The sequence below is a fragment of the Poeciliopsis prolifica genome, unplaced genomic scaffold (assembly GCF_027474105.1).
Source record: "Poeciliopsis prolifica strain line A6 unplaced genomic scaffold, Auburn_PproV2 SCAFFOLD006, whole genome shotgun sequence".
Classification (NCBI taxonomy): domain Eukaryota; kingdom Metazoa; phylum Chordata; class Actinopteri; order Cyprinodontiformes; family Poeciliidae; genus Poeciliopsis; species Poeciliopsis prolifica.
The window spans coordinates 4,076,802-4,101,579 of NW_026562381.1; the positions used below are offsets into that span (position 1 = coordinate 4,076,802).

The following is a 24,778-nucleotide window of genomic DNA, read 5'->3' on the forward strand; positions in this document are numbered from 1 at the left end:
ATGTGTGTTGTGCTTAACACACAGCACATCCACTAATTCACTTTTTAATAACATTCTAATATATTGAGTCAACTGTAAGCAGTGGAAAGGTTCATCTTTAACTCAAAATCAACTTGCTCCACTCCGACATCCGAAATAATCAGCCGGTGCTCGTGTCTCATTTAAAGATAATACTTTATCTGAGTGTCATCACAAAAACAGAAGTTCCAGCATGTTTATTTTCAAATAATTACAGTGGTTTATCTTAGAGAAAATAAAAAGACAAATGACAAAAGGGTGCAGGGGGGATGAGGAGAAATTTAAGGCTCTGTTAAATTCTCTGCTTAGAAACAACAAGAACAAAAAAAGAGATCCCGATAACTCAGAAAAACCGAAGCTAGTATAAAATTAAGCTTAAAACTGGCTACCCACGTCATGTTTTAATAAATATGTTACTGTAATAAAAAGAAAATACAAAAAGTTAGAATCAGATGAACTGCACCAGAACTTTCACTGGACTACTTTGTAGGGGGAGTTATATGTAACGAAAAATGAGCGCGTCTCGAACGTAAAGCGACGCACGTTTCTCATCTCGGAGTGTTGGGCGACTTTTGTCGTTCCAAAAATCTAAAAGAAAAAGAAAACAAAAAGTGGAAACGGAAGACCGGTGTCCGGGCTAGCCTTGAGTTCAGGCCAGAGGCAGAACAATAATGGCTCATTTAAACATTTTCACTTTGGAGCAGACGATACTCAACTGTCCGAAACGGAAATGTTACCAGTTTCTCCGTTTTCACGAGAGTCTAAAACACCAAAGAGGTTTTATGAAAAGAAAAAAAAAAAAACAACCTCTGAGATAAGATGATTAGCACACCTGAGCAGCACACCGGTTTAAGTATGCATGCTTAAAAATCTAAATGTTCCATTATAATGAAATACTTTATCAAATTCCAAATTTCAGACATGACACAAGTAATATTAAAGAATATAATAGTGATTAAAGCAGCTTTAAAAAGATGCTGCAACCTCACAAAACACTTCTGCTTAGTATGTCAGGAAAACCTCCATCTATAAGGACAAAAGAAAATATTAAAAATAATAAGACAGAAATTCACAGAGGGCTGCTCCTCGGAGTCAGTCCGTATGACTGCGTTCAGGCTCGTCACGAAGGCCGTTGAGGTTGCAGCAGAAGCATCTTCCAACACTTATCAAAAATAGGTCTCTTCTGTCTCTATGACAGAGCGTTTTACCTGAAGCAGTAAGTTTTAGTCAACGTCAGGTTATCCTCAGGTGCTCCAAAATGCCTACAGGGGTCCAAATTAACAGGTTCTAATTAGAAAAAAAGAACAAAAAAGCAGAAGACAAGAGGAAAATAGATTAGGAAATGCAACAAGTTTGCAGCTGGAAATAGACGCCACTATGAACTTCCTGTTTTGGACCATCAGGATGTGACGCCTTCCTCTTACTGCCGTCTCCTTTCATCGCTCTCAGCTCTTTTCCTCCCTGAGCTGCTCAAATAGCCGTGTCCTCATTTCAACATACTTTCAGCGATCTTATCAAAACAAGCTCAGCCAACGGACTGCAGCAACACCCACTCCCATGTCTCTCTCTCACACTTATCTGTCCGCGTGTCACTTTTTTCTCTAGTTTTTCTGCACCAGCGCTGCGGGAACATTTCATCAGATTTCGTAAAAATATAAATAAATCAGTGAGGATCTGACTCACTGATTTAAGACCACTATGAATGCAATTTAAGACCTGTAACATGACAGAAATGTGCAAAAAACCTGAATAATTTCCACTAATAGTGCTGCCTTTTTGCACAGAATGCAGATAGCATTTTATGGGATGGCAACAAAGTAAAGTCGGTGTGAATTTGCAAAAAAAAAATTACACTCAAAGAAGCTAGCTAGCACGTAGAAATGCTGAAAAAAAAAAATTATTTCAAGAATCACAATTTGTAGTCCTAAGATTTCTGAACATAACAGCTAAAACCAAAACACTTAATCATTACTTCAATTTAGATTTTTATTGACAGATAAGATAAATGAAAATGAGCACAAGCTGTAACTTTTTGCAGATTATTTATGGGACATATGGGAGATATAAAATATCTAAAGCCACGAGAAAACGTAAGTGCTATGATTAATGTATTTAAGGCCAATTAAATCCTTTTTTTAATGAATCTTTGACACATTAAGGCCTAAATTTTAGGCACATGAATCCCAGACATTTTAAGGCTGCACGGACGCCCTGCTTACCTCTTCCTCACTGCACCACGCAGGCCGTGCAGCACTGCTCCTGCTTTTCCGGCAGTGTGGAGTAGTTCATCTGTCGGACGATCTCTGCGAACAGCTCGTCCACCATCGTCTTGCTCTTGGCGGACGTCTCGATGAAAGGGCAGCCCCACTCCTGAGCCAGAGCCCGGCCGTCCGAGCCGGCGACTTCGCGCTCCGACTCCAGGTCCACTTTGTTGCCGACCAGGATCAGCGGCACTTTCTCAAAGCGCTTGACTCGCACTATTTGGTCTCGCATCGGCCTAATGTCCTGGAAAACACATGAAGAAAAAGTTTAAAGGTTTAAGTGGTCTGATTTCCATTAGGATGTTCTAAAACAATAACCTTATCAGCTCCTTAAATATTAGATTAATATGTTTTCATGTTAAATATTTTCAGTTCATTCTTGTATTTTAAAAAGCTATTTAATAACGGCTGCATCTAAAAATTATTTCATTTATTGAATAATCAATTAACTATTCTGATAATCGGTTAAAAACTTGGCACATTCTGCTGATTTTTCACTTTTTATGCAATATTAGAAATACACGAAAAGGTGCAAATAACTGACTAGATAATGTAAAGCTTTTTTCAAATTAGAAAAGTGTTCACTAAAGGAATGATGTGTTATTGCTTTTTCAGAAACAAAATGTTTATTTTCTTCTCCAACAAAAGACCAGTATTATTTATTTGCATCTTTTTATGCATTTTAAAACTGTATAAGTTAAGCTTATACAGAAAAATCTGCAGAATGTGCTAATTTTAAAAAATTGATTTCAATTAATCATCAGAGTAATCAACATAAGTCTTGATAACTAAAATAATTGCTAGCTATGGCTGTAAAGTGAGATCAATGACATGGTCTGTATTAGTAATAAGAAAGAAATTATTATCAAACATTATTATGTTCTGCCATTAAACTGCAATTTTATTCTGTTGAATTTATACATTTATCACCTTTAATGTGATAGGTTGTAAATGGTTTATAGAGTAATGAATAGAAAATTTGGTCTGATAAAGAAGTTAAAATGTTAAATGAACAGCAAGAGAGGACAACTACTGAGTAAAAACACACAAAACTTATCAGTAAAATTAGCAATATTAATTATTATTTCATTTATCTACCAAATTTTCCACATATTAAACTTCTTTTGCAAAGCTAATACTGAAGTAAACCCATTCAATTTAAGCTCCAAAACACTTTGAAGAAAGAAATTTACAAAATTTGCATTCAAATTTTTCAGGAGATAAAACAAATCCTTATTGTAACTTAAAAACTGACCGTATTTGATAATTAGTACAGCTTAGCTGGGATTGGTGTTTCTGTTTAAGCTGTCTTTTAGAGATTATTTAATCTCTTAGAGATAAAATTATGGTTAATAACCACAAAGTGTCTCCAGAATCGCTGTGTACAGACTGCTACAAGAGATCCTTTCTGCCCACAGCTCTCAGCATCCTCAACTTGATACATTGTTTGATTTAAAACTATATTTTTAAATCTTTTAAATAATAATGAGAATATACTAAAACATTGGTATTGGCCTGTCATTGCAATGACAGGATGTAGATGTTGGGAATCTTCTGTCAATTTTAACATATATATTCAAATAATTCCCAATTACTGAGTCTGTATGGATTAATTGCTTACCTGGAAGGACTGCTGGTTGACCAGGCTGTAGACCAGGATGAAACCCTGGCCGTTCTTGATGTACAGGTCTCTCATGGAGGCGAACTGCTCCGTCCCCGCCGTGTCCAGAATCTCCAGCACGGAGGGCGACGAGTCCACCTCTATCTCCTTCCGGTAGAAGTCCTCGATGGTCGGGTCGTACTTCTCGATGAAGGTGCCGGTGACAAACTGCACGGTGAGCGCGGACTTGCCGACGCCGCCGCTGCCCAGCACGACAACTTTGTATTCTTTCATTGGGGCGGTGGAGGCTGGCTAACGACGCAGCTATACTCCCTCCATAAACGCTGCTCAGGCCCGAGGAAACTGCTAACAAGTAAAAGCGAAATAAAATCAGCCCTGCTCACTCACATAAACCCCGCTCCGACACTCATGTTTGTTTTCCTGTCTTTCTTTCTGTCTGGCCTGTTAGCGCCTGAAAGTTGCTGTCGGTTAACTCCGATGTTAGCTCACGGTGAAGCTAGCTCCTGTCTGGCTGACTTCCAGCTGAGCCATCCCGGAGCTTTGAGCCTTCACAGCCGATCGGATGCAACACACAAGTCGGCCTGGACTCTCTAGAGAACTCGCCTCCTATATACAGACAGCAAGTCACGGTGATCCGCGTTTAGCCTCCCCTAACCACAGCATGCCACTTCCCTCACCCACACATCAACCCTCCGGTGTCGCAGCGCTGCTTACGTCCGGGGTCCAGTCTGGGGCCTGGTTCTGGTTCCGGACCCGGCCCGACAATTTGGCAGCTTCGCGTCCTATCGACTAAGGATTTGTGCAGTTTTCCAGCGGTCCATTAGCTACGGGGTTTTAGCTTCTTCGGCCTTTGTTGGGCTCAGTGTGGAGGAGTTTTTTCCAGGAGAAGGACAATCTTTTTCCTCCAACTGGTTTCCTGAAGCTAACAGTCTGCTTCCGCAAAGAGGCAGATTTCACAATAAGAGCCTCTGCAGACCTTCGTGCTGAGTTGCCCATTACACCGGAAGTTGGAACGCTGATTTGAGAATGACGTCACCCACAACATAACTTGGGATTTGCTATATATGCGAATTAGAGATACAAGCCAATAACTAAAAATGTATCTGCATTTTATGTATTTAAACACATTTAAGGCACATTTATGTGTTTCTGAACTGCATTTGTAGTTCAGAAATGTCCTACAAATGTAGGACTGAGACTTTTTTCTGTCTATAAAAATAAAGAAACTACAACTTCTGAGTATAAGTGAACCAAGACACATCAAGAAGTCACACAAAGTATTACATTGAATCCAAATTAACCGTGTTCTACTTGCTAGTCTTAAACTCTGTACCAATAATTTTAAGTCAGATCAGATTGACTGGGCCAATCAATCTCACTTATTTATGAATTATGATTGAGGGTTAGTGAAAAACCTTCAACTTTCCCTCTTTGAGTTCTGGTTTCTGGGGATATTTCAGTTGATTTTTATGACTCAGAACTAAAATATCCCAACTTCTAAGCAAAAACAGATTCCAGTACTGCAGGAGAGATCTAAGATCACATCTGGGTTTGACAGCAGTAAAAAGTCAGAAAAGTAGAGCTTTTAACCATTACTGCTGGGTGACCAGGCTTACGTCAATTAGAAATACAATAAAACATTTTATGCTCTTAACACTGTAGTTGAATTTTTATATCTAATGGATGTAAATGTTTTCTTATGGCTTAGTCCTCAACAGCTTTAGGCCTTCTTTGTCTTCAACAGGCCGACATTCAGTCTGTGATTTTTGAACTCAACTTATACCGAAACGCAATAATGCACAGACAAGTGCTGTCTTAATAAATGGGAAATCTTTGACTTTTCAATCAGTTCCATTTGATTTCATTAAATTAAAGCAAAGCATTCCAAAATGTAAGTACAGATATTTTGTATTTGTAAATTGCCACACAACCACAGAAGTCTAATGTCTATGTCGTCACACCAAATTTATGCACGTTCATTTTGCAATAGAGTTGCTAATTGTTATGCTGTGTTTGATTTGCATCAAAACCATCTTTTGGTTGCTTGTTGAAAAAATAAAATAAAATAAACAGTGGAACTGAGCTAAACACTCATCCCTGAGGTATTCCTGAGCTAAGTTTGAGGATGAAGCTTGACATTATGTGCAAATGATGTCATTAATTTTAAAAAAAAATGTTACATTTTGAAGAGTAACATTCGGCCATTAATACTGTACACAGAGTACACTATTTTATTATATCTGACTTGGTGTGGATGCTAAAAAAAACAAACATTATTGATGATTTTAATTTTTGGGAAGTGCTGTAAATATCAGATCATCTGCATGTAAAGCAACCAGATAAGCAGGGAAAAACACAAGACTGCAAGAGGCTTACCATGATGTGTTTTATTTAAGGTCAAACAGAAACAGCAGAATTGATTATAGGCACATTAACTCTCAATACCTATACAGTGCAAAGTAAATTTGCGTGGAGCACAGCAGCACATACAAGCACCACAAGCAGAAAGCCGAATGAAACAATAGATGAGTTAGAAACAGCAGTCAGTCTGTCCTAAAGCGTCCGGGAAAGATTTTCTTATGGCTTAGTCCTCAACAGCTTTAGGCCTTCTTCGTCTTCTACAGGCCGACATTCAGTCTGTGATTTTTGAACTCAACTTATACCAAAACGCAATAATGCACAGACAAAAGACTTGAAAAAAATACCCATACACATTCAGTTGACCGTTGTTTGTGAATTTAACAAAAAAAATACACTTTGTACTATGAAGGCACAATAACAGCAAACAGACAATACATAAACTTGAGAAATTATTCACCTGTAAGTGGTAAAAATAACAAAAAAAAAGTCCCAGTGTGGAGAGGCTGAGAGTATGAAAAGAACCACTGAAGCTTTAGGGAGTTTGCTTTGATCAGAGATCCATTTCAACACTCAGCAGTCGCAGAGCTGTGAACCAATTCAGCTGCATGACTCAATCAATCCACAACAGGCAACAAAATCACTCGCTCCGATAGCAATGCAATCGCTTGGCGTGTCAGTTTCTGATAAAATCATGTCTGTGTGAGAATGCTTCTGCAGAAGTAAAATCAGAATTTCAAATTTAAACCCTGTAAGAATATCCGGCACGCACTCTCCTCTTAATTTCTTTCTCCTCATCCTATTTTTTTCTTTCCTTCTGGCTATTTTCAGCTTCAGGAGGTGATTTTCCTACATGTTGTAAATAATGACATGGATTTAAGGGCAAAGATGGCACTGATCTCCTAAAGTTATTGCAGACTTAGTGGTAATCCACCTGTTCTTTTCAATGTCAGAGAATAATGAAAGAAATATTTCTCCAGAGTAAACCAACCACAGTTTACAGTTGACACAGTTTAATGCGTGTCATCACCAACACACAAACAAAAGGACAGATACCTCAACTGTTTTCACACTGTAATAAAACAATAGACACACCGCTAACAATACGCTGATTGGTTATTTTTAATCATCTCTTTTATCTGTAATATTCAAAATAAATTTGGAGTATTTATGTACATAAGTGCAAACGAGGTGAACATTACACATTCTTGTACATGTAGTCAGGACTGACATCACCCAGCACAGCTGGACATCAAGAGACTTCTGGACTATTTTTGGTCCAAACTGAAACACAACTAGCCAACAAAAAGCTCTGCAGCAACAGATTGTTTGGTTTGCAGGATGTGAATTAGTTTGACTTTACACTGTGTCCAAAAAGCCTCTTTACCTTGCTGACAGAAACATGTTTGCTTTAAAAGTCCTTTCTTGTTTCAGAAAAAACCATAATGTACAAGAAGACAAACATTTATGGTCAACAAAAGCAAACAAAATAAAACCTGACCTGACTTTGGAAATCACAAGGATTTAATCTGTCTATATAAAATATACAAGCACAATAGAAGCTAATTAGACATTCCTTTTCTCAAACAAAACAGGTAATTAAGTTTATAAAATGATATGATAATAGGAAGGTAGCCATGTTGTCATTTTCTTGCCATTGATTTTTCATTTATATTATTTTGCAGTTTGGTGTGAATTAGTTTTTAAAATATAAGGTGTGACATTTATTTAAACGTGCCACAGTTTCAAATGGTGGTCAGAAAAGTAGACCACCAAGTAGTAAATTCAAGCAGTCTTTATTTAATATTTTATTTGATGTTTTGTCATTCAAGATGAATCATTGGAAAGAAATACAGCAAGACCCCAAGAGACTGAAGTCAGTGAAGGTAGTCTGAAGTTAGGTTAGCAAGAGGAGTGAGTATTTTTACTTTTTTGGCATGAAAATCAGTTTTTCTCAGCTGTTTTTGTTTACTTCAGAATGATCTATGAAAAGATTAAGCTGCTCATTTTGAAGTAACAGGCTTATAAAGTTTGATTCGCTGTGCAGCATCAGCCACAATGATTGGCACAAAATCCTTGAAGTGAATCCTCGTTTTGGAGACTTTGTGAAGCCAAAATTGACTGATTTCCTCAAACTGTGAGCTTTGGGGATTTTCTTATCTCCTTGACTGTCCTGCTTTCTGACTTGTTTGTCTCCAATCCAAGTGTTTCCAACTTTTAACCATTTTTCTGAGAGTAAATATGACCTAATTTAGGAGAAAAGCCACTTTCTTGTAGCCATTCCTGTCTTCTTCCAATACTCAACAACTTCCTTGAGTGGCATGTTCTCTTGTCTTTCCCATGTTAAACGTGGCTAAAAGTGACGGTTGTCATTTTAACACCAGGAAAATATATATTTTTAATTGTCTTAAGAAGATATAAATATTAAATTATAATTATTTCATAGAAAATCATAAAGATAAAAACAATTGTGACTGTTAAAAAATAAAAGCGCTTAAATTAAAGGAATAATTTTTCTAAAGTTTCCGGTTGAAAATTGTGACATCTTTTAACACAGATGTCAATTATTGTGAAAAGGAAAAGGAAGAAAAGGAAGAATAAAAAAGAAAAAAATAATGAATGTGAAAGCTGCAGAGGGATGAGCTGAATTTTATATTAGAAAAAAGTGTGGCACACTGACTTTCTCTTTCTCTATCAAATATGCAGATTTGTTTTTAGTGCACCTTTCCCTCATTAAAAACAGATAGAAAAAACAAGCTCCATTAAATAAAGAAGACGTGCTTGAAATTAAGTTTTAGACCTATACATTATTTTGTATAGATGCATCTGAGTTTTTGGGCTTCACATTTTACGTTTAAATTTAGTGTTAGTTTTGGCAATAAACATTTAATTAAAGTTTGACCTGCAAAGCAAAGTTCAAAGAGAGTTGTGTGAGTTGACAGGAATAAACTTTGGACATGTTTCAAAAAAAGTTTCTTACAGATAAATAACCTGTTTACGTCTTTATAATTAGTGTTCTCTAAAGAAATTATTTTCTGCTGCGTTTGCACCTCAAACAGCACAACTCTGATCTAAATTTTCTAAAAGGTGAAAAATATTTCTGTTTGTAGCCACACCACGTAATAACATTAAATATAAATCTATATAACAATACATACATTTCTATACATCTTAACACAGTATCATCATGGTACCTCTGAAATAGTTTATATATGGTGATAGTAACATTTCAGCATGCCTGTCGTTCAGGGGGGCACATGTATAGTTTTTGCATTAGGTACATTCACAACACATCAACATTATTCTAAAATGGAAATGCTGGAACATCTGCAGCACTTAAAACCAACTAAATCTGTGTGAAATTCATTTTCTCACATTTTACCCCCCACCACTAACCTCACTGGTTTATGTATTTATTACACTGACAAGACAGCACAGCTGTCTCTGAGAAGAAACTAGACGTGGTTTCGCGCAACGTTAACAACGTACTAAATGAGTGATGCATCTTTGAGCACTCATAGTTCTTACAGTGTTTCGACAGTGATGGTTTAAGGAGACTTGAAAGAGGCACATTTGAACTTGAATGAAAATGCTTTCTGCCCACTATTCTAAGTTCAGTCTCACACACAAAGAAAGCAGTTCATTTCAGCGAAAATAACAGGTGTATTTGTATTTTTTTTTACCTCTAATGTCTGATTTATTTCTTCCATTTTCGACCTCTTGTAATCATTCAACTCTGACAACTTCTGACAGAAAGGACACAGCAGTAGAAAAGGTGATGATATAAAGTCGGACACGACATTTTCAAGTTCTAAGATTTCTCCCTGAAGTGCCTTTAAACAATAAATCTTGTGCCACTTATTTACTTAAAAAGCAGCATGAAACTAATAATACCACATAGAAATTTATTTTTTAAGATGGATCTCTGCGTTCAACATTTGCACATTATTTGGAGGAATCAACTTGGGTATTGCGATAAATGGGCAACTTCTTGCATATTCAGACTTTAGGCACAACATCAGGAAACAGATCCAGCTTCTGCCTTGTGCAATGGCTGACATCAGATGGGAAGAAAAGGTTAACAGTTTGCAATGTTTGAGATGACTCAGGATTATAATCGACTAATTGTAAGATTTATGTAGAAGACAGAAACAATTATGAGTTCTTTAAATCAAAAAACAAAAGAATGAAAACAAACTAACCCTTTCTTTTAAGTTGTTGCATCATAAAACCTCACAAACAGAATAGATCCGGCAAGAATTATGTAAGGCGGTTTGTTTTTCAAGACCACAGTCCGAATCCCCTCTTCACACTGGACTAGATCGGACATGAACTTTTGTGGGATTGATAAGGAGGATATAATTAAGAACAAGTTGGTTAAAATCATCAGCGGTATGGTGGCGCCATTGTCAATATCGATGGACACATTTTAGCATTTTGGATGAGATTTTAGCTAACAAACTGTAATTTTTATAAAATAGTAAATGTTAGGTATATCGCAAAGTATTAGTTGTTTATTAATAATGTTTTTGCTTTCATTTTAATTTTATAGTAAGCACCTTTTCCTCAAAAGCAGACTTGGTTGGATCTATTCGTTTAAAGTAGGATAAATATGGCAACCATTTTAAATATAAACTTGCATTTCCAGTTGGTAAAAGTTTCTCCAGACAAATAAAAAACAAATAACAAATAAAAAACTAAACATTTTACTCAAAATTTGAAAATGCCTCTATTAGCAATCAGTCTTATGGTGTTGGAAAGCCTGATTATCCTTCAAATTGTCTTGTATGAAAAAAAAAAAGGTTTTTGATGCTCAGCATTTCTTCTCAACCTACAAAGGCATTTCCTTACAAATGTGGCACCTTTTAAAAAATAGAGGGGGATTCTGCAAACTGGCAAAATATGTGTTTTTCATATTTTATGAGTAAGGTTTTTTCATCCTTTAATTTGGTGTCAGGATAAATTAATTTATATATTTAAATGTAAGAGTTAAAGAACTTTGCAAAATTAATCATTGTTTAATTGCTGTGTTATAGTCACAAATAAATGCTAAAAGTTACATTTTTGCTTTCTGTTAGAGATCGGTTTGTCCGTAAATAGTAATGGCATAATTATCTTTGATTGAATTAAAGGTCAGATAATTAAACTCTGTCTTTTCTCCCAGATTACACCAAATCTGTATTGAAATGCCTGTAACAGGAAAGACCCTCAAATTACTTTATGACCCCAAAAACGGCCCTAGATTAAATTTAGTCCCAAATGGTTTACTGTAGGCTGGTCTTAATCTGGTGTGAAGGAGGTCTAAAACATCCTATATGCCTATTTAAGTTATACTGAGTACAACCTTATTTTACATGTTTAATGATTCCTCGTTTGCTGCTTTAATGATCAAAATAATGTTTAAAATCAGGCAAAAACTTTTAAATCCTGCAAATTCAACTGTTGACACCTTCATTGTTCATACAATCGTCCTTTGTTAGCAGCCACTCGCTGATATGCAGCAAACTTCAAATTGGTATTGCCTTTAATTTCACATGTGGACATCTCTTTAATCGTTGCTGTTTAGTTTTGTTTTTTGTTTTTAGTCCTTTTTAGAAACCAGGTCTTCTCTGCAGCTCAGCAGGAAAAACTCAAAGGCACAAACAAATTAACAGCTTCTTTCTGACGTTTCATCAGGCATCGGATGAGAATAAACTGAATGATAGACAACACATGGTACAACACATACTAGATTTGTAGTCGTCTTGAAACATAAATGTTCATGTTATGAAACATTCTTTCATTTTTAAAACGAGTCATGGTTGAAGACCAGCAGCAGGTCCATTTGCAGCTCCAATGTTCTGAGTATCCAGAATGAACTTTTCTTACTTTGGATCAGTCAGGTGTGTTGGGCTGCCTCAGGTAATGGCTGCAACCCATAAAGGGCTTTTAGTCTTGAATGTGTGTGTGTGTGTGTGTGTGTGTGTGTGTGTGTGCGTGTTTGTGTGTGTGTGTGCGTGTTTGTGCACACGTTTAAGGTGTGGTGTGTGTATGGCTGTCAGAACGAGGGAGCTCTATTGCTCATCACGTCAGGATGCATCGTTGTGGCTGCAGTGAAGCAGCTTTAAGTTCAGGCTTGTATTGCGTGAACCATTGCAGCTTTTTTTTTTTTTACATTTTATTTTATAAACATTGTATAAGAAGTTTCACACTGACACTCGGTCGGTGCGCACTGTGGGCGAGGCACATGTTTGCTGCAGAGCTGCAGGTTTTCAGGGACTCTAACTGGGGTTTCGTGAAAGGCTTACTGAGTTTATTCCCACTGGAGCCGCCACCAGCAGTTTGGGGACCGGGCAGAAATGGTTTTCCATGGGAACACTCTGCAGCTCCACCGGGTCAGGGGTCAGAAGCTCGGAGGAGTCTACTGAAACAAGCAGAGAGCAAAGAAACAGGGAGGAATGAGATTTAGTGATTATGTGCATTTCTGAAACTTTAACTGCATCTGGTGGCCACACTGGTGTTGGCTGGTTTCCTGTAAGGGCAGCAATGTGTTTCCATTGAGCTTTTAGTTGCGCAAATTCGAATCAAGTTTTTTGATAAAAAGGTTTCGAGCGAGGAGGAGGTGGTTTGTCAGCTGTATCGAAATTAGTGTCTTTCTTTCGCATGATCAACAACCGGAAAAGACGAAGAAGATGACAGGAAGATGATGGTTTTTTTAATGATTTATTACTTAAATAAACTTATTCATGTGTGATTTTACTAGTATTTCTTAGTTAATTTCTTAGTTAATTGTGAAATTGACATTAGTGGAATATCGACAAATTAATACATCATAAAACTTGATAGAATGAGATTAAGCAGTCACGGTGGCAGAACCAAAGAACCAGAGACCGCTCTGAACTCTTTGGCTACGTTCACACTGCAGGTCTTGATGCTTATTTCCAAGTTTTTGCTGAAATCAGATTTTTTATTTTTTGCATAATTGTTCATACTGCTGAATAATGCAACTAATCAAACTTTTGTGTGAATGTTTTACGACCCCAAAGCGACCCACATGCGCTGAAGAGGAACTTAAATGTGACACAGCAGCAAATCTTTTTATGGAAGCGATAATGGATGGAGCCGTTTATGGATCGATTTTAAGTCTTTACAGGAACGAGAGCTGACAATAAAATCATAACACAAACAAAGAAAGCTAATAAAAAGAAAGCACAACTAATAGTGACCACCTTTTGTGGAGAACAATGTCTGTAGAGAAATCGGTTTGGATGTGCAGTCAGAGTCAAGAGTGAAACGGACGATTTTTATAAGCTAATAATTATGACTTTTTCAATACGCTTTGGATTTTTAGTGGTGTTCATATTTCTATCAATCTTTTCTTATGTATAATTTTAGCTATTTTGTTTTATTCCTGTTCAGTCCAGTACTTGAGTATTTACAGATAATTCATTTTGGTTTGTAAAATGAATTATCTGTTAAATCAAGCATAAAAATGCCCCAAACTCAAGTGATGAGTCACTTTTGCTTACATACAACAGATGACTTAGTTAATGTGAATCAGGATTTTTGGGTCTTATTAAAGACAAGTTGTAACAACAACACTACTTTAAAAAACATTTTTATTAGCTAAAAACTTGGCATTCAATCGATGGTTGATAGAAAGATGAGGAAGGATGATGGCCCTCAGTCACACTTTCTCTTTTTATATAAGTAGTCAGAGCTACTACATACTCACAATAATGTCAGATAAAAGGACATGATTGTCAAACCTCCAAGAAATCTCTTGAAAGATCTTCAGAAAACCTGGAGAAATATAGATCAAGAACGCTTTAAAAATGCAGTAACGTACATCTCATCCTTAAGCTTTTGGACAAAAATGTAATTTTAGATTTAGAAATTATTTTAATTAAATAAGGAGGCAGATAAAAATAAAAATCCATTTTAGAAATGATTGATTTCACTTTTATTTAAGAGTCAATGTGCAGTGCCGTGCAAAAGTATTTTATGCAGTTGAATTTTTTCAGATTTTATCACGTCACAAAGGCAAACCTTAATGTATTTTCTTAGGCTTTGGTATCGTAATCAGCCACAGACATGAGGTAGTGGACAGAAAATGCAACCTGGTTTTCACTGTTTCCTATTTACAAATAAAACTGCTCTTAACCTCAGCTTAAATCGAGATGTTCTGTGTAGAACTGGGAGATTTTTTAGAGAACTTTTTAAACAAAGAGAATCATTATAGAGTTAAGATCAAGGTTGTTGCTTTGAATTTAGGCAAAGATGTAATTTCTGGAGAAAATGAGCAACGTTTCTGTTGAGGTTCCTGATAGATGTAAGATAGATGTGATGTGGTTAAAAAAAAATCTAAGAGACTTCCTGATAAAATAGTTTCGCACTTTAAGAATTTCCTGTTTTAATTGGCTCGTCTTACAAAAAGACTAAAAAGGGACGACACATGAAATGTGAACAGAACTCAGTATAAGCAGATGGTTTCTTTAACTAAATAAAAAGAGACACTGAGCTACAGAGCTAAAAGAAAACAGAACTGAAATGAAGGAGCAAACCTGATTCGAGGCGGCGGATTCAGCGAAAGGGACAGTGGTGACGGGGGTCGAGGCCGACGAAACAGTGGAGGTGGCACCGTGCATCATGGGAACTTTAATTCAGGCGAGTCAGACGAAAGACAGAGGACGGGGAATGTGGGAGGAGCAGGAGGAGGAACGGGAATGATATGGTTATCATGGAAAAATGTGCAGAATAAAAAAAAAAATAAAATCATGGGAAATAAAGTGATGAAGATGAGTTTAAACGGATATCAGGAGTCATGCAAACAAAAGAAGAGAAAGAAAAATACATATTTCATTAGCTAACCACTTATCAAATAAAATACTAACCAACAAATAGTTCACCAAACAAGGAGGTACATGACCATACAATCTGATCAGACTGGAGAATCTGATAATTGTATTCAATGAACTGGGTATGAATATGGAAAAGAGCCATTAAAAATACAGATTTTCAGTTAAAAGACAATGTAAAAATGGTCTGTTTAGCTTCTTCTGGTGCAGAATCATGATGCATGTCTCATGTCAGTTATGTAAAGTCAGATAAAATAAAACATGGGAACTTTAATTCAGACTGCAGACAGTCAGAACATCTGCAATCAGATCTAAAAACAAATAGATAAGTATCCAATCTCGTATTACGCATGGAAGTGGCAAAAATCAGATTTTTTGGGGAGTGAAAATGTTGAATCGAACCGTTCAAAGTGCTGTGAAAAAGTAGGATATGCATCAGATTTGTCTGCTGTGTGAACATATGTTAACTATAGTGCTGATTATCATACGATGCTGGATGTGCAATAAGTCCAGTTGTGAAATCTCATCACTAGTAACAGTGCTTTCACAAAGATTAATTTCCATTGGGAACCAAAATTGCAACATTTGTTACAATTTTAGCTTGTGTGGTACTCTTTATGACTGCACTGTCAAACCAACCAAACACTTTGAATGACCTGTTCCCCTCCTCGCCTGTAGGGGCGCTGCACCAGAACCCAACGAAGGAAACAACACAAGCCCTCTAAAGAAGGCACTTCCTTCAGAATGCAAACAAAAATGAAGTAGCATCAGAATTTTGCAGTTGTGGGATTTCTCTTTTGTCTTTGGTAAAAACTACAAGTAATTTATCCTGCTAGTGCTAGACTCAGTGTTTGTTTTGGTTGTTTTTACCCAGAATGCCCGACTGGCGCTGTAGTCCACTTCCTGCATTGGGAGCAGTTTCCGGTCTTACATGCCAAACAGAGTTCACTTCAACTAAACCGAGACCGAGGTTTTAGACGGACCAGAGTTTACTTCTATGTCCCAAATTAAAGTTTGATTGTGCATCCAAACCTCCACAAACAAACCGGACTTTTTCAACTTTCTAAACAGAGCTGGTGTGAATGCACCCTAAATATTTCAGCTCCAGCTGTTCGTGGTGTTAGTCAGGGGTCTTCTGATGAGCTGCTCAATCCAACCCTTACTTCATCAAATCACTAAGGTTTGGAGGCTCTGGACTGCAGAGGAATGGAGGAGTGTCCCTGGCATGACAAAGCTTGCTTCAGTCTGACAATGCCCTTGGGCGAGCCTCGTCTGGCAGCAGCAACTTGCCCTGCTGCATTGCATCAAAGGACAAGCAGATTATTAACATTTCTTTAGAGAAATTTATGCTCCCAACTTTGAGGGAGCAGTTTGGGGATGGGCTCTGCATGTTCCTACAAGAGCACAAACTAAAGACAATGAGAGAATCTGATGTGGAGGAAACGATCTGGCTACCGTGTTTGACAGTGGCAACAGGTTTTCTGCAGTTTGTAAGTTTCCTCTACTGAGCTTTAACACTGAACATGCTTCCTGAGGCCTGTAGAGTCCAACATGTCACTGTGTGACTCCAGAGTCAATCTGCTGGTGCAAGCCCTCCTGCAAAGACTGGAAACGATCATAAATTTTGTAAAATTATAATATTCAAATTGTTTGGAAATAGCTTCATATTACTGGTTAGTGCCCAACCTCATTGGGACTCTGTTCAGAAACATCTGAACGCTCCAGACAAACAAAGTGCCTCTATATTTACATTCACTGAGAATCAATTAATTGCTTGAATGTGATTAACTGGCTGCTAATTTCTCTATAAAATCCAAGGAAAGCATGGGAATTTATTTTTAATGAATAATTTCTTTTTTTTAAAGGCAGTTGAGATCCAGATGAAACTACAAAAATGTGCAAAGATGAATATTGAATAATAGATCCCTTTTAAGTTTTGTTCTTTCTTCGTGATTCAATTTTCTTTGTGAACAGCCACAAAACACAAAGCTACTCTCTGTACTTCAGAGATAGTCTTCTGTGACATTCCTGTTTTGATACAAATGTGGCCAAGCACTTCTGTTTCAGTTTCAAAGCTTATTCCAGTCTATGTTTGTACAGAAATTATTTCATTGTGCAAAATAACTTTTTACCAATCATCAGACGTTTTGCCTCGTGTTCCAGGGTGAATTCATGAATTTCCACCAACACACGTTCATCTCTGGGAAAGAGACTCCCTTCCTGAACAACATGGCGGCGTGATGTTACTGTAATGTTTATGCTTTAATTCTGGCACCTTCAGGCGTCCATTAAGTAGGGCGGGGCAATAAATTGATTTAATTGATTAATCAATTTTTTTTTGTTTTTGAAGATTACATTTTTGGGAAATCTGTTTTTTTTTTTTTGAGAATCACCATCTTGGCTGATAAGCGTGTTTTACAGCTTCAATTTATTTCAACCGTGAATTCAGGTTAACTTACAAAGAGATGCTGCTTTAAAATACTATAGATGTCACAGTTTTTCAGCGTCTCCTCCTTTTAGAGGATATTTTTTTTTCTTTTAAATGTGATGTTTTTGTTTTGCATGAGCGCTGGGCCCTGATGTTGCTGCGTTCAGAGACTCACCAGTGGGGATGAAGGCTGGTTGCTGGAGCTGCATGTTAGCCAGGGCTTGCTGGTAGTGGAACATGCTAGGGTTGAAGACTGCAGCTGCAGCGCCGTTGCTCTTCTCTAAAATCTGCCTTTTTGGCAGCGACTGCATGCTGCCTGGAGCTAAAGCCTGGCCAGGTGGATAAATAAAGTGTGAAAAAGACATAAAGAATTTCAACAGACTTTGTTGTACAGAATATAAATACTTAAAATGTATTCCAAGACCGTATTGTTGTGTCTACTATGGCTCCAGAGATTGTAAACATTTTTACAGCCACAAGGGGGCGCTTCAACCTAAAATGTGAACTTAATGGGTGCAGGACCACACCAACATCAAATAAAAATGAGAATAAAAGCAAGTCTTTATTTTCCAAAAGGGGCATTGCTTCTGACTGCACAAAAGAATGACCACATAAAATGAGCAAAATGCCAATAAATTAATTCTTAAACTGCTGTGGGATGTAACAACAACATGACCCTGAGATATATCTAGCTATCAAAATAAAGCTTATTAAACTTTAAGTGTGTGTGTATGTCTGGTAAATTTTTGGATAAAAATCAAGTTTGTTATTCATTCAGTGAAATTACTTACAATGAATAGAAAATTCAGAAATTTTACTCAAGTAAGAAAAGGGATACTTTGCAATGAAATTACTCAAGTAAAAAGTAAAGCGCAGCAAACTACTCATAAAACATTTTTTTTCCAAAAATGTACTCAAGTAAATGTAACTTAGTAAATTAAACTAGTTACTATCGCTGTCAGGTTCAAGTGTACATCTCAACATCTTAGAGGATGGTAGAAAACATGTTGCATGGTCACAAGGATGGAGTATTTCCTGTCACATTCCAAGGAGGAACTCACCAAGGGAGTGGGCGCTGTGTTTTGACCGGCTTGGTGCTGCGAAGCCTTGATCCTGGCCTGCAGGTGAGCCGGCGGGTGGAAGTACTTGCACTTGTCCCTGCTGCAGCGGCCCTTTATGTAGTCCATGCACACAATGACGGAGTTCTCGCTGCAGTCCACCATGCCGGCCTCCAGGGGGTGAGCGTAGCGGCAGTCGCTCTCACCCCGTGTGCAGTTGCCGCGCTGGAACTCTCTGCAAACCTGGCAGGGCCACCGGGAACGCCGGTCAACATCTCCCTTTCATCGAGCTTCGACTAAACTTAGAAACGCAACAACTGCACATGGGCTGCATACCTCCAGCTTGTCTGTGCGAGTGTGCTTCTGCGCCGAGGTGCCGTTGCCCATCGCTGTGAGGCCGGTGGGACTGCCGGGGACGAGGAGGGGCGTGCTGGGCAGCAGCTCCGGCATCAGGCCAACGGCTGGGCCCATGTGGCTCAGATATGGACTGAACGCCATGCCGGGACTCGATGCCAGGGATGGAGTCACTGGAAAGGTTGTCTTTAAGCGAAAGGAACCAGAGACAGCGTTAATAACAAAGCAAAATACTAACAAATACTAAGCTTAAAATACTAATAAGAAACTTTCATTGTAGCATCATTGAACTACAACTTTTAAAGAAATTTTTAAAAAGTTCAAATTTACAGTTCAATGTACGAAAATATTTGATGGTTTGGGTATAAAACATTTAACAATAAATTTTAAAATGTAAATACCACTGTATTCAGAAGGCCATTGCATCTGTGTAAATTTACCAATTTGGGTTAGAAAACTGTTCTAGTCTCTGTTTTCAAGAAAAAACTAAAAAGTAAAACATAGTTAAGGTCAGATCAGAGAAATAATTTCAACTAATCTGCGACTAATTTATTAAGGCATGATGTTCTGAACTTTATAACTTCCAGCCCACAAGAGCCACAAAATCTTAAACAATAAGTTCAACTCAGCAGTTACACATTTTGCATGAGCTAAAAAAAATAACATAAACAAAATCAGGTAAACCTGTTGAGGTTTTACAAGAAAACAATCCTAAGTTTCTTCATGTTTTGCTTAAATGAATATTAAACTTTTAATATGATCTTAGTTTTCAGCTCTCCAGGGTTTCCGTTTGCTTTCTGGACTACATGCGATTTACCAATAAAGTAATTTGACTTCATTAAAATTTGCAACACTTCAAATTGCTCCAGCTGTTGTTGAATATGCAGGAACAAGTGAATATTTATTCAGAAAGGCTGAGGCATCAATATTAATGCAAATCAAAGCAGCGCAGAATGAGAAATCTTTAACTAAATATTCTGAAAAGCACCACATTAAGAGAGAAATCTTAGATCCGTCTTTGTCAGAGTTCATGTGTGTTTTATCCTCAGCTGCTCACAATCGGCTGCAGTTGTGCTCCGGGCAGCATGAACTGCATCTGTTGAGCCAACATGGCCGCCGCGGCCTTCTGCTGGATCAGGTTGTTTCTTCCATTAATCTCCAGCTGGGTTTTCAGGTGCGGAGGTGGGTGCAGGTATTTACAATTTTCTCGTGTGCAGCGGGCCTGAGGAGGGAACAGAAAAGAAGGAGGCAGAGGGTGAGAGAGCAGAGCGGAAGAAAAGAAAACAACAAGCGCGAAAAATTAAATGGATCAAAGCTGGGTTTGGTTGCAAACGACCAGAGAACTCTCAAATTAAGCAGGAAATTTTATATTATTGTTAAAACTCAATTCAGTCGTGCACAATTTAATTACATTAGTATTTTCATCAGTCCTTCCAGTTTCTCGTCATTAATTCACACAACAATTTTCTGCAAAAATGCCCAAAACCATTGGATTCAAGTGATACTCACTCCCACCTGCAGGTGGCAGTATTTCTTACCGCTACTACACTGCAGAGTTACTGCATGTAAGGTCACACTATGTGATCAAGAAAGTGAGTTGCAAGTGCATGAAAGCATATTAGGGCCATTGCAGATATTGAACAAAAGAGGAGTAAATTTCCACCAAAAAACTCAGAAATTGTGAATTTATTCTACAAAAAACTCAGGAGGAAATTAAATTCCCAGGGTTAAGAAATGAATACACATTTAAGGTGAAGAGTGCTGCATGAACACTGCAGCTCGTCACAGCTAGAGAAGAAACTGCAGTCTTCCTCTGACTCCCGGGCCAACAGTGCATCTCCACCGCTGCAGAAAAGCAGTAAACCTGCTAATCTGCCTCCTCAGAGCACCAACCGGGCCGTATCATGAAGACAGCAATAAAGGAAGGGAAAATTAGAAAGTCTGACGATGAGCTGAGGTCATATTGCGGGTGATCTGACAGTGATGGATGGGGACACAAAAAATGGTTTAGCACCAGGCAGGAGGACTTTGCATGACAACAGGAGACACTGCAGAGTCTGTGTTGCCAGAATCCTTTAGCATCAGAAAATAAACACACAGGTGAGCCTGGAGCTGCATGACAAGCGGTCCGACAATACGGAGGACCCCCAGCCGAGACACGAGCAAGCTTTGCGTCAGCAGGCTTGTGTGCTTAGGGATGAGTTAATAATGAAGAGAAAGTCCCAGGAGCCCAGCACTGCTGCTCCACGTCGGAGGGGACAGAAAAGCACCTCTTAATTATCTAAAGCGTCGCTTAGAAAAATAAACTACATCAGGGTCTGAATTGGGGATTCGGCAGATGTAAAATGTGTTATGTAGCTACAAAAACTAGAGAAAGAAGCCTCACAAAGAAGCGGTGCTGAGGAGAGGCCGGGAATCTCCGTCTTTTGGTTGCCGAGGCAACGCACTACGCAACACAGAGGAAGGCCGCAGACTGACAGAAGAGAGAGAGATGAATAAATATGATCTTTGGGATTGCTGCTCACATTTTATCCTCAGGCGTAACAGCAGAAAAAGCTCAAATGGTTTTATTTAGTGTTTATTTGGCTTTAATTTAGGAGAAAATAAGAGAAAAAGTGCATCATTACACAGCTAAAGGTATTCAGTAAAGCTACCAGTCAGAGGAGTCCCAACTTTGATGCCAAAACTGTTAATCAAAAGTACTCAGTAAAATGCAAAGAAAACTAATATCAAGCAAATATTCCAAGTATTCCAAAAATAAATAATACTTATTTATTTTTTTGTTCTTTGTTGTAAATGGATGCTTTAATTGGAAATATATATATATATATATATTTATAAAATAGAACTAGTTCCAATTCCACTGACAGATTTTTTTCTCTTGAAACACAACATCTTTTCCATGTAATAAATAAAATAACCTGCCATTGGAACTGGTATTTTTGTCAGTATTCCAAGAATTATTTACTCAAAACAAACTCATATGTCTTGCTGAAAAGCTACTTGTAAGTTAGCTTTGTCGTATTTAAGGGTATAATAAGATTCACACTAGAAACTAGAGAAAATAATACTTAGTAAGATTTTGTGTTTTTGCAGTGTAACTGTCGCTTTAAAAATCTAACAACTATTAGTGGTTCATTTTGATAAAATAATCCAAGAAAACTCTGTCCAGCGAGAGAAACGAATGTTTTAGTTAGTCCGCTGTAATCAGACTCCAGTTTGCTTACATAGGCGGTCCGGTTCGTTTGGGGATGCGTAACCAAACACTGATGCGGACCAGAGTTCCCACAAACCTCGGTTTGGTTCGGTTGAACTCTGGTGCGGTTAAAATGCATATGTGAATGCAAGTGGGCTGGAGACCTGTCCAAAAGCAGGAAGCGGACTATACCACATGCCATTCTGGGTAAATACATAAAAAACAAATGCTTGAGTTTCGCACTAGCGGTAGAAACAGCTAGTGGTCTTTGGCCAAAGACAAAAAGGAATCTTAAAACCACTAAAAACTGATGCCACAGTTTGTTTACATTTTGTGAAAAAGGAAGTTGCGCTCAGTGTTTTCTGAAGTTTTTGTCATTTCATTCAGTGTTTCTTGGTGCAGTGCCACCACAGGCAAGGAGTGGAACGGGTTTATTCAATTAGTTTGGTTTGTTTGATACAGTGTAATGTGAAAGAGAACTGAAGCAGCAAATGTTACAATTTTGGCCTTTAAACTGAGTCTACCTGTGTTTCAGACGTTCATCTAACCTATATGAACAAATCTGCTGTCTGATGATGGACAAACGGGATTTCCACACTAATCACATGAGATGACAGCAGCACTCCAGTTAACAAGGTAAGGAGAACTAAGTGGTGAGCCGCTCCCTCCCTCCTGCTGAAGCCCATTCAGGCAGGACCGACAGACCTAATGGAGAAGCAACGGGGAATGACAGCGGTTGGCTTGAGTCGGCCTGGAGATGGCACATACGGGAGGGAAGCCATTAGCAGATAAATCCATAAAATTAACGTGGAAGGGGAGGGGAGGGAAGAGTGATGCCATGGGGGACAGAGAGGTGTTTCACAGTTGACCAAAAACAGAATCAGCTGAGTGTAATCATCAAACACACAGAGGCGAAGGCTCTGCTTCCGGAGATGTTTGTTTACTGCAGCCCTCATAAAGGAGAGACTGACTCGACCTTCAGCTGACTCCAACCTCAGTCTTCTCCCGAGACGGTCAAATTAGGCTTTTAATGGTTCCTCGATACCTTTGGTATATATATATAAAGCGACTCCCTCTGTGCAACCGGTTCAAAACCAGGCTGTTGCTCTGTGCTAAAAACAGCCATGCCACTCAGAAAGATCAAACTATCCAATGGGTGTTCAGTCCTGTGCTGTTGCTAGGCCCCCTCTCTCTGTCTCTCTTCTCCATCTCCCCCCTCTGCTCCGTAGGACATAACACAGAAAAATGGCTGAATAATAAATTCTAACTCAATAAACCAGGAGACAGCAGCTGCACTCAGACAGAAAGCCCCTTGTCTGGGTCTCGACTCTTCGCTGTAGAAAAGCTTTGAGAAAAATCCCTCACAAGGCTGGGAAACACAACAACAGTCTGTGTAGAACCTGAAATAACTGTCTTTTTTTTAACTGATGCTACCTTAAAATGTTAGTTATTATCACTACAGAGTGGCTTATCCTCCTCTATATGCAGAGTGTTGATGTTGTGGTTCTCAGGTGGAGGAGAGAGTAGCAGCAGTGATGGAGAAGCAGATCACCAGTAGATGGTCGACTATGAAGAAACGATTACGTGGTGGAGGCGTAAAGTTTAAATTTCACCCAATCGCTAATGTTTGGCCATGATGTTTGAAATGCTCTCACAGCTAAGAGAGAATATCTGCTCATGCTAACTCAGTATCTGCAAGCATGATTAATTAATTAATTTTCAAAATTAAAAATGAAGCTAAAATATTTTCCTTACAATAAGTGAATACTGTCCACATTCATTAGTGTCATTATTCCATAAATCAATTCATTACAATTAATCAGATTAATAGTTTCAGCCTAAGTTATGTTATTTTAATGTTTGAGTCTATAGGAGTCTGTATTTCACCTCCTAGTCAGAGGTAGTATATTTAAAATGCACCATTAAAAAGATCAACGCTAAACCTCATGGTTCATGGGACTTATATTTGTATATTTCAGGCTGGTTGCTATGCTAGTATCTGCAGTGCAGTATTTTAATAACCTGAGCCGAGGTTAGACACTTTAGTCCCAGCAAGTTTGTGCCTGGAGGATAAATGCTTATCAATGAGTCACAACTGAAGTACAGGGATAGAGAATTAAAGAAGTAAAGAGGAAAACTCTCAACAGCTGAGCTCAACCTGGAAGAGAGAAGCTGTTTTTCACTGCACTCCCTGAAATTAGACCTAAAGTAAATAGACAGACAGTATATAACCAGTATATGGTTTCTTTCACAAAACATTTACATCGTAATCCGTCAAAAATAAATCCCTCACTCAGAAATAATCAGAAGACTCAATCTTACATAGATTGAGTGATATGACAATTTTAATCAGTTATCTCCCCTCACTTTTTCTAAAAAACATACAAATGACAAATGATAGAAAAGGTTTTCAAAAAGTGGCCGATTATTCTATCTATTATTAACTTTATTTAACATTAGAAATACATGAAAAGATCAAAATAAACAAATAATTCCATTCCTTTTTAAATAAAAAACAAACATTTTGCAGTCAAATAGGTGCAATCAGTGCCCTAAAAATCCTTAATTGTATGTCAACTGATCATAATAATCTAAAAATGCTAGTAAGCAACAATGAAAACTCAATACAGATTAGGTACTAATTTTC

General features: G+C 37.9%; 2 protein-coding genes across 10 annotated transcripts in view; both read right to left on the minus strand.

Annotated features, from left to right (window-relative positions):
* Positions 1-157: 157 nt before the first annotated feature.
* LOC129360708 (ras-related protein Rap-2c) lies at positions 158-4,859 on the minus strand. Of its 2 annotated transcripts, XM_055031084.1 has the most exons (4): positions 4,615-4,859; positions 3,901-4,245; positions 2,238-2,523; positions 158-1,305 (listed from the first exon to the last, which is right to left on the minus strand). In XM_055031084.1, exons 2-3 carry the CDS (start codon positions 4,171-4,173, stop codon positions 2,245-2,247), a joined length of 552 nt encoding a protein of 183 aa, XP_054887059.1. In that variant the 5' UTR covers positions 4,174-4,245; positions 4,615-4,859; the 3' UTR covers positions 158-1,305; positions 2,238-2,244. The 2 variants fall into 2 exon arrangements, with proteins under 2 accessions (XP_054887059.1, XP_054887058.1); XM_055031083.1 differs by having other exon boundaries at positions 3,901-4,859.
* A 1,413-nt stretch (positions 4,860-6,272) lies between these two features.
* Positions 6,273-24,778, minus strand: part of LOC129360411 (muscleblind-like protein 3) — a 30,010-nt gene continuing 11,504 nt past the window's right edge. For 2 of the 8 annotated variants that reach the window (XM_055030606.1, XM_055030607.1), the window contains exons 3-7: positions 19,993-20,157; positions 18,918-19,121; positions 18,585-18,824; positions 17,699-17,852; positions 6,273-12,661 (exon numbers count right to left, since the gene is read on the minus strand). In XM_055030606.1, the coding sequence (XP_054886581.1) occupies positions 12,519-12,661; positions 17,699-17,852; positions 18,585-18,824; positions 18,918-19,121; positions 19,993-20,157 (906 nt within the window). In that variant the 3' untranslated portion in view covers positions 6,273-12,518. Of the gene's footprint in view, positions 12,662-13,972; positions 14,041-14,801; positions 14,894-17,698; positions 17,853-18,584; positions 18,825-18,917; positions 19,122-19,992; positions 20,158-24,778 lie in introns of all 8 variants that reach the window. The other 6 variants (XR_008606046.1, XM_055030611.1, XR_008606045.1 and 3 more) reach the window with 6 other exon arrangements.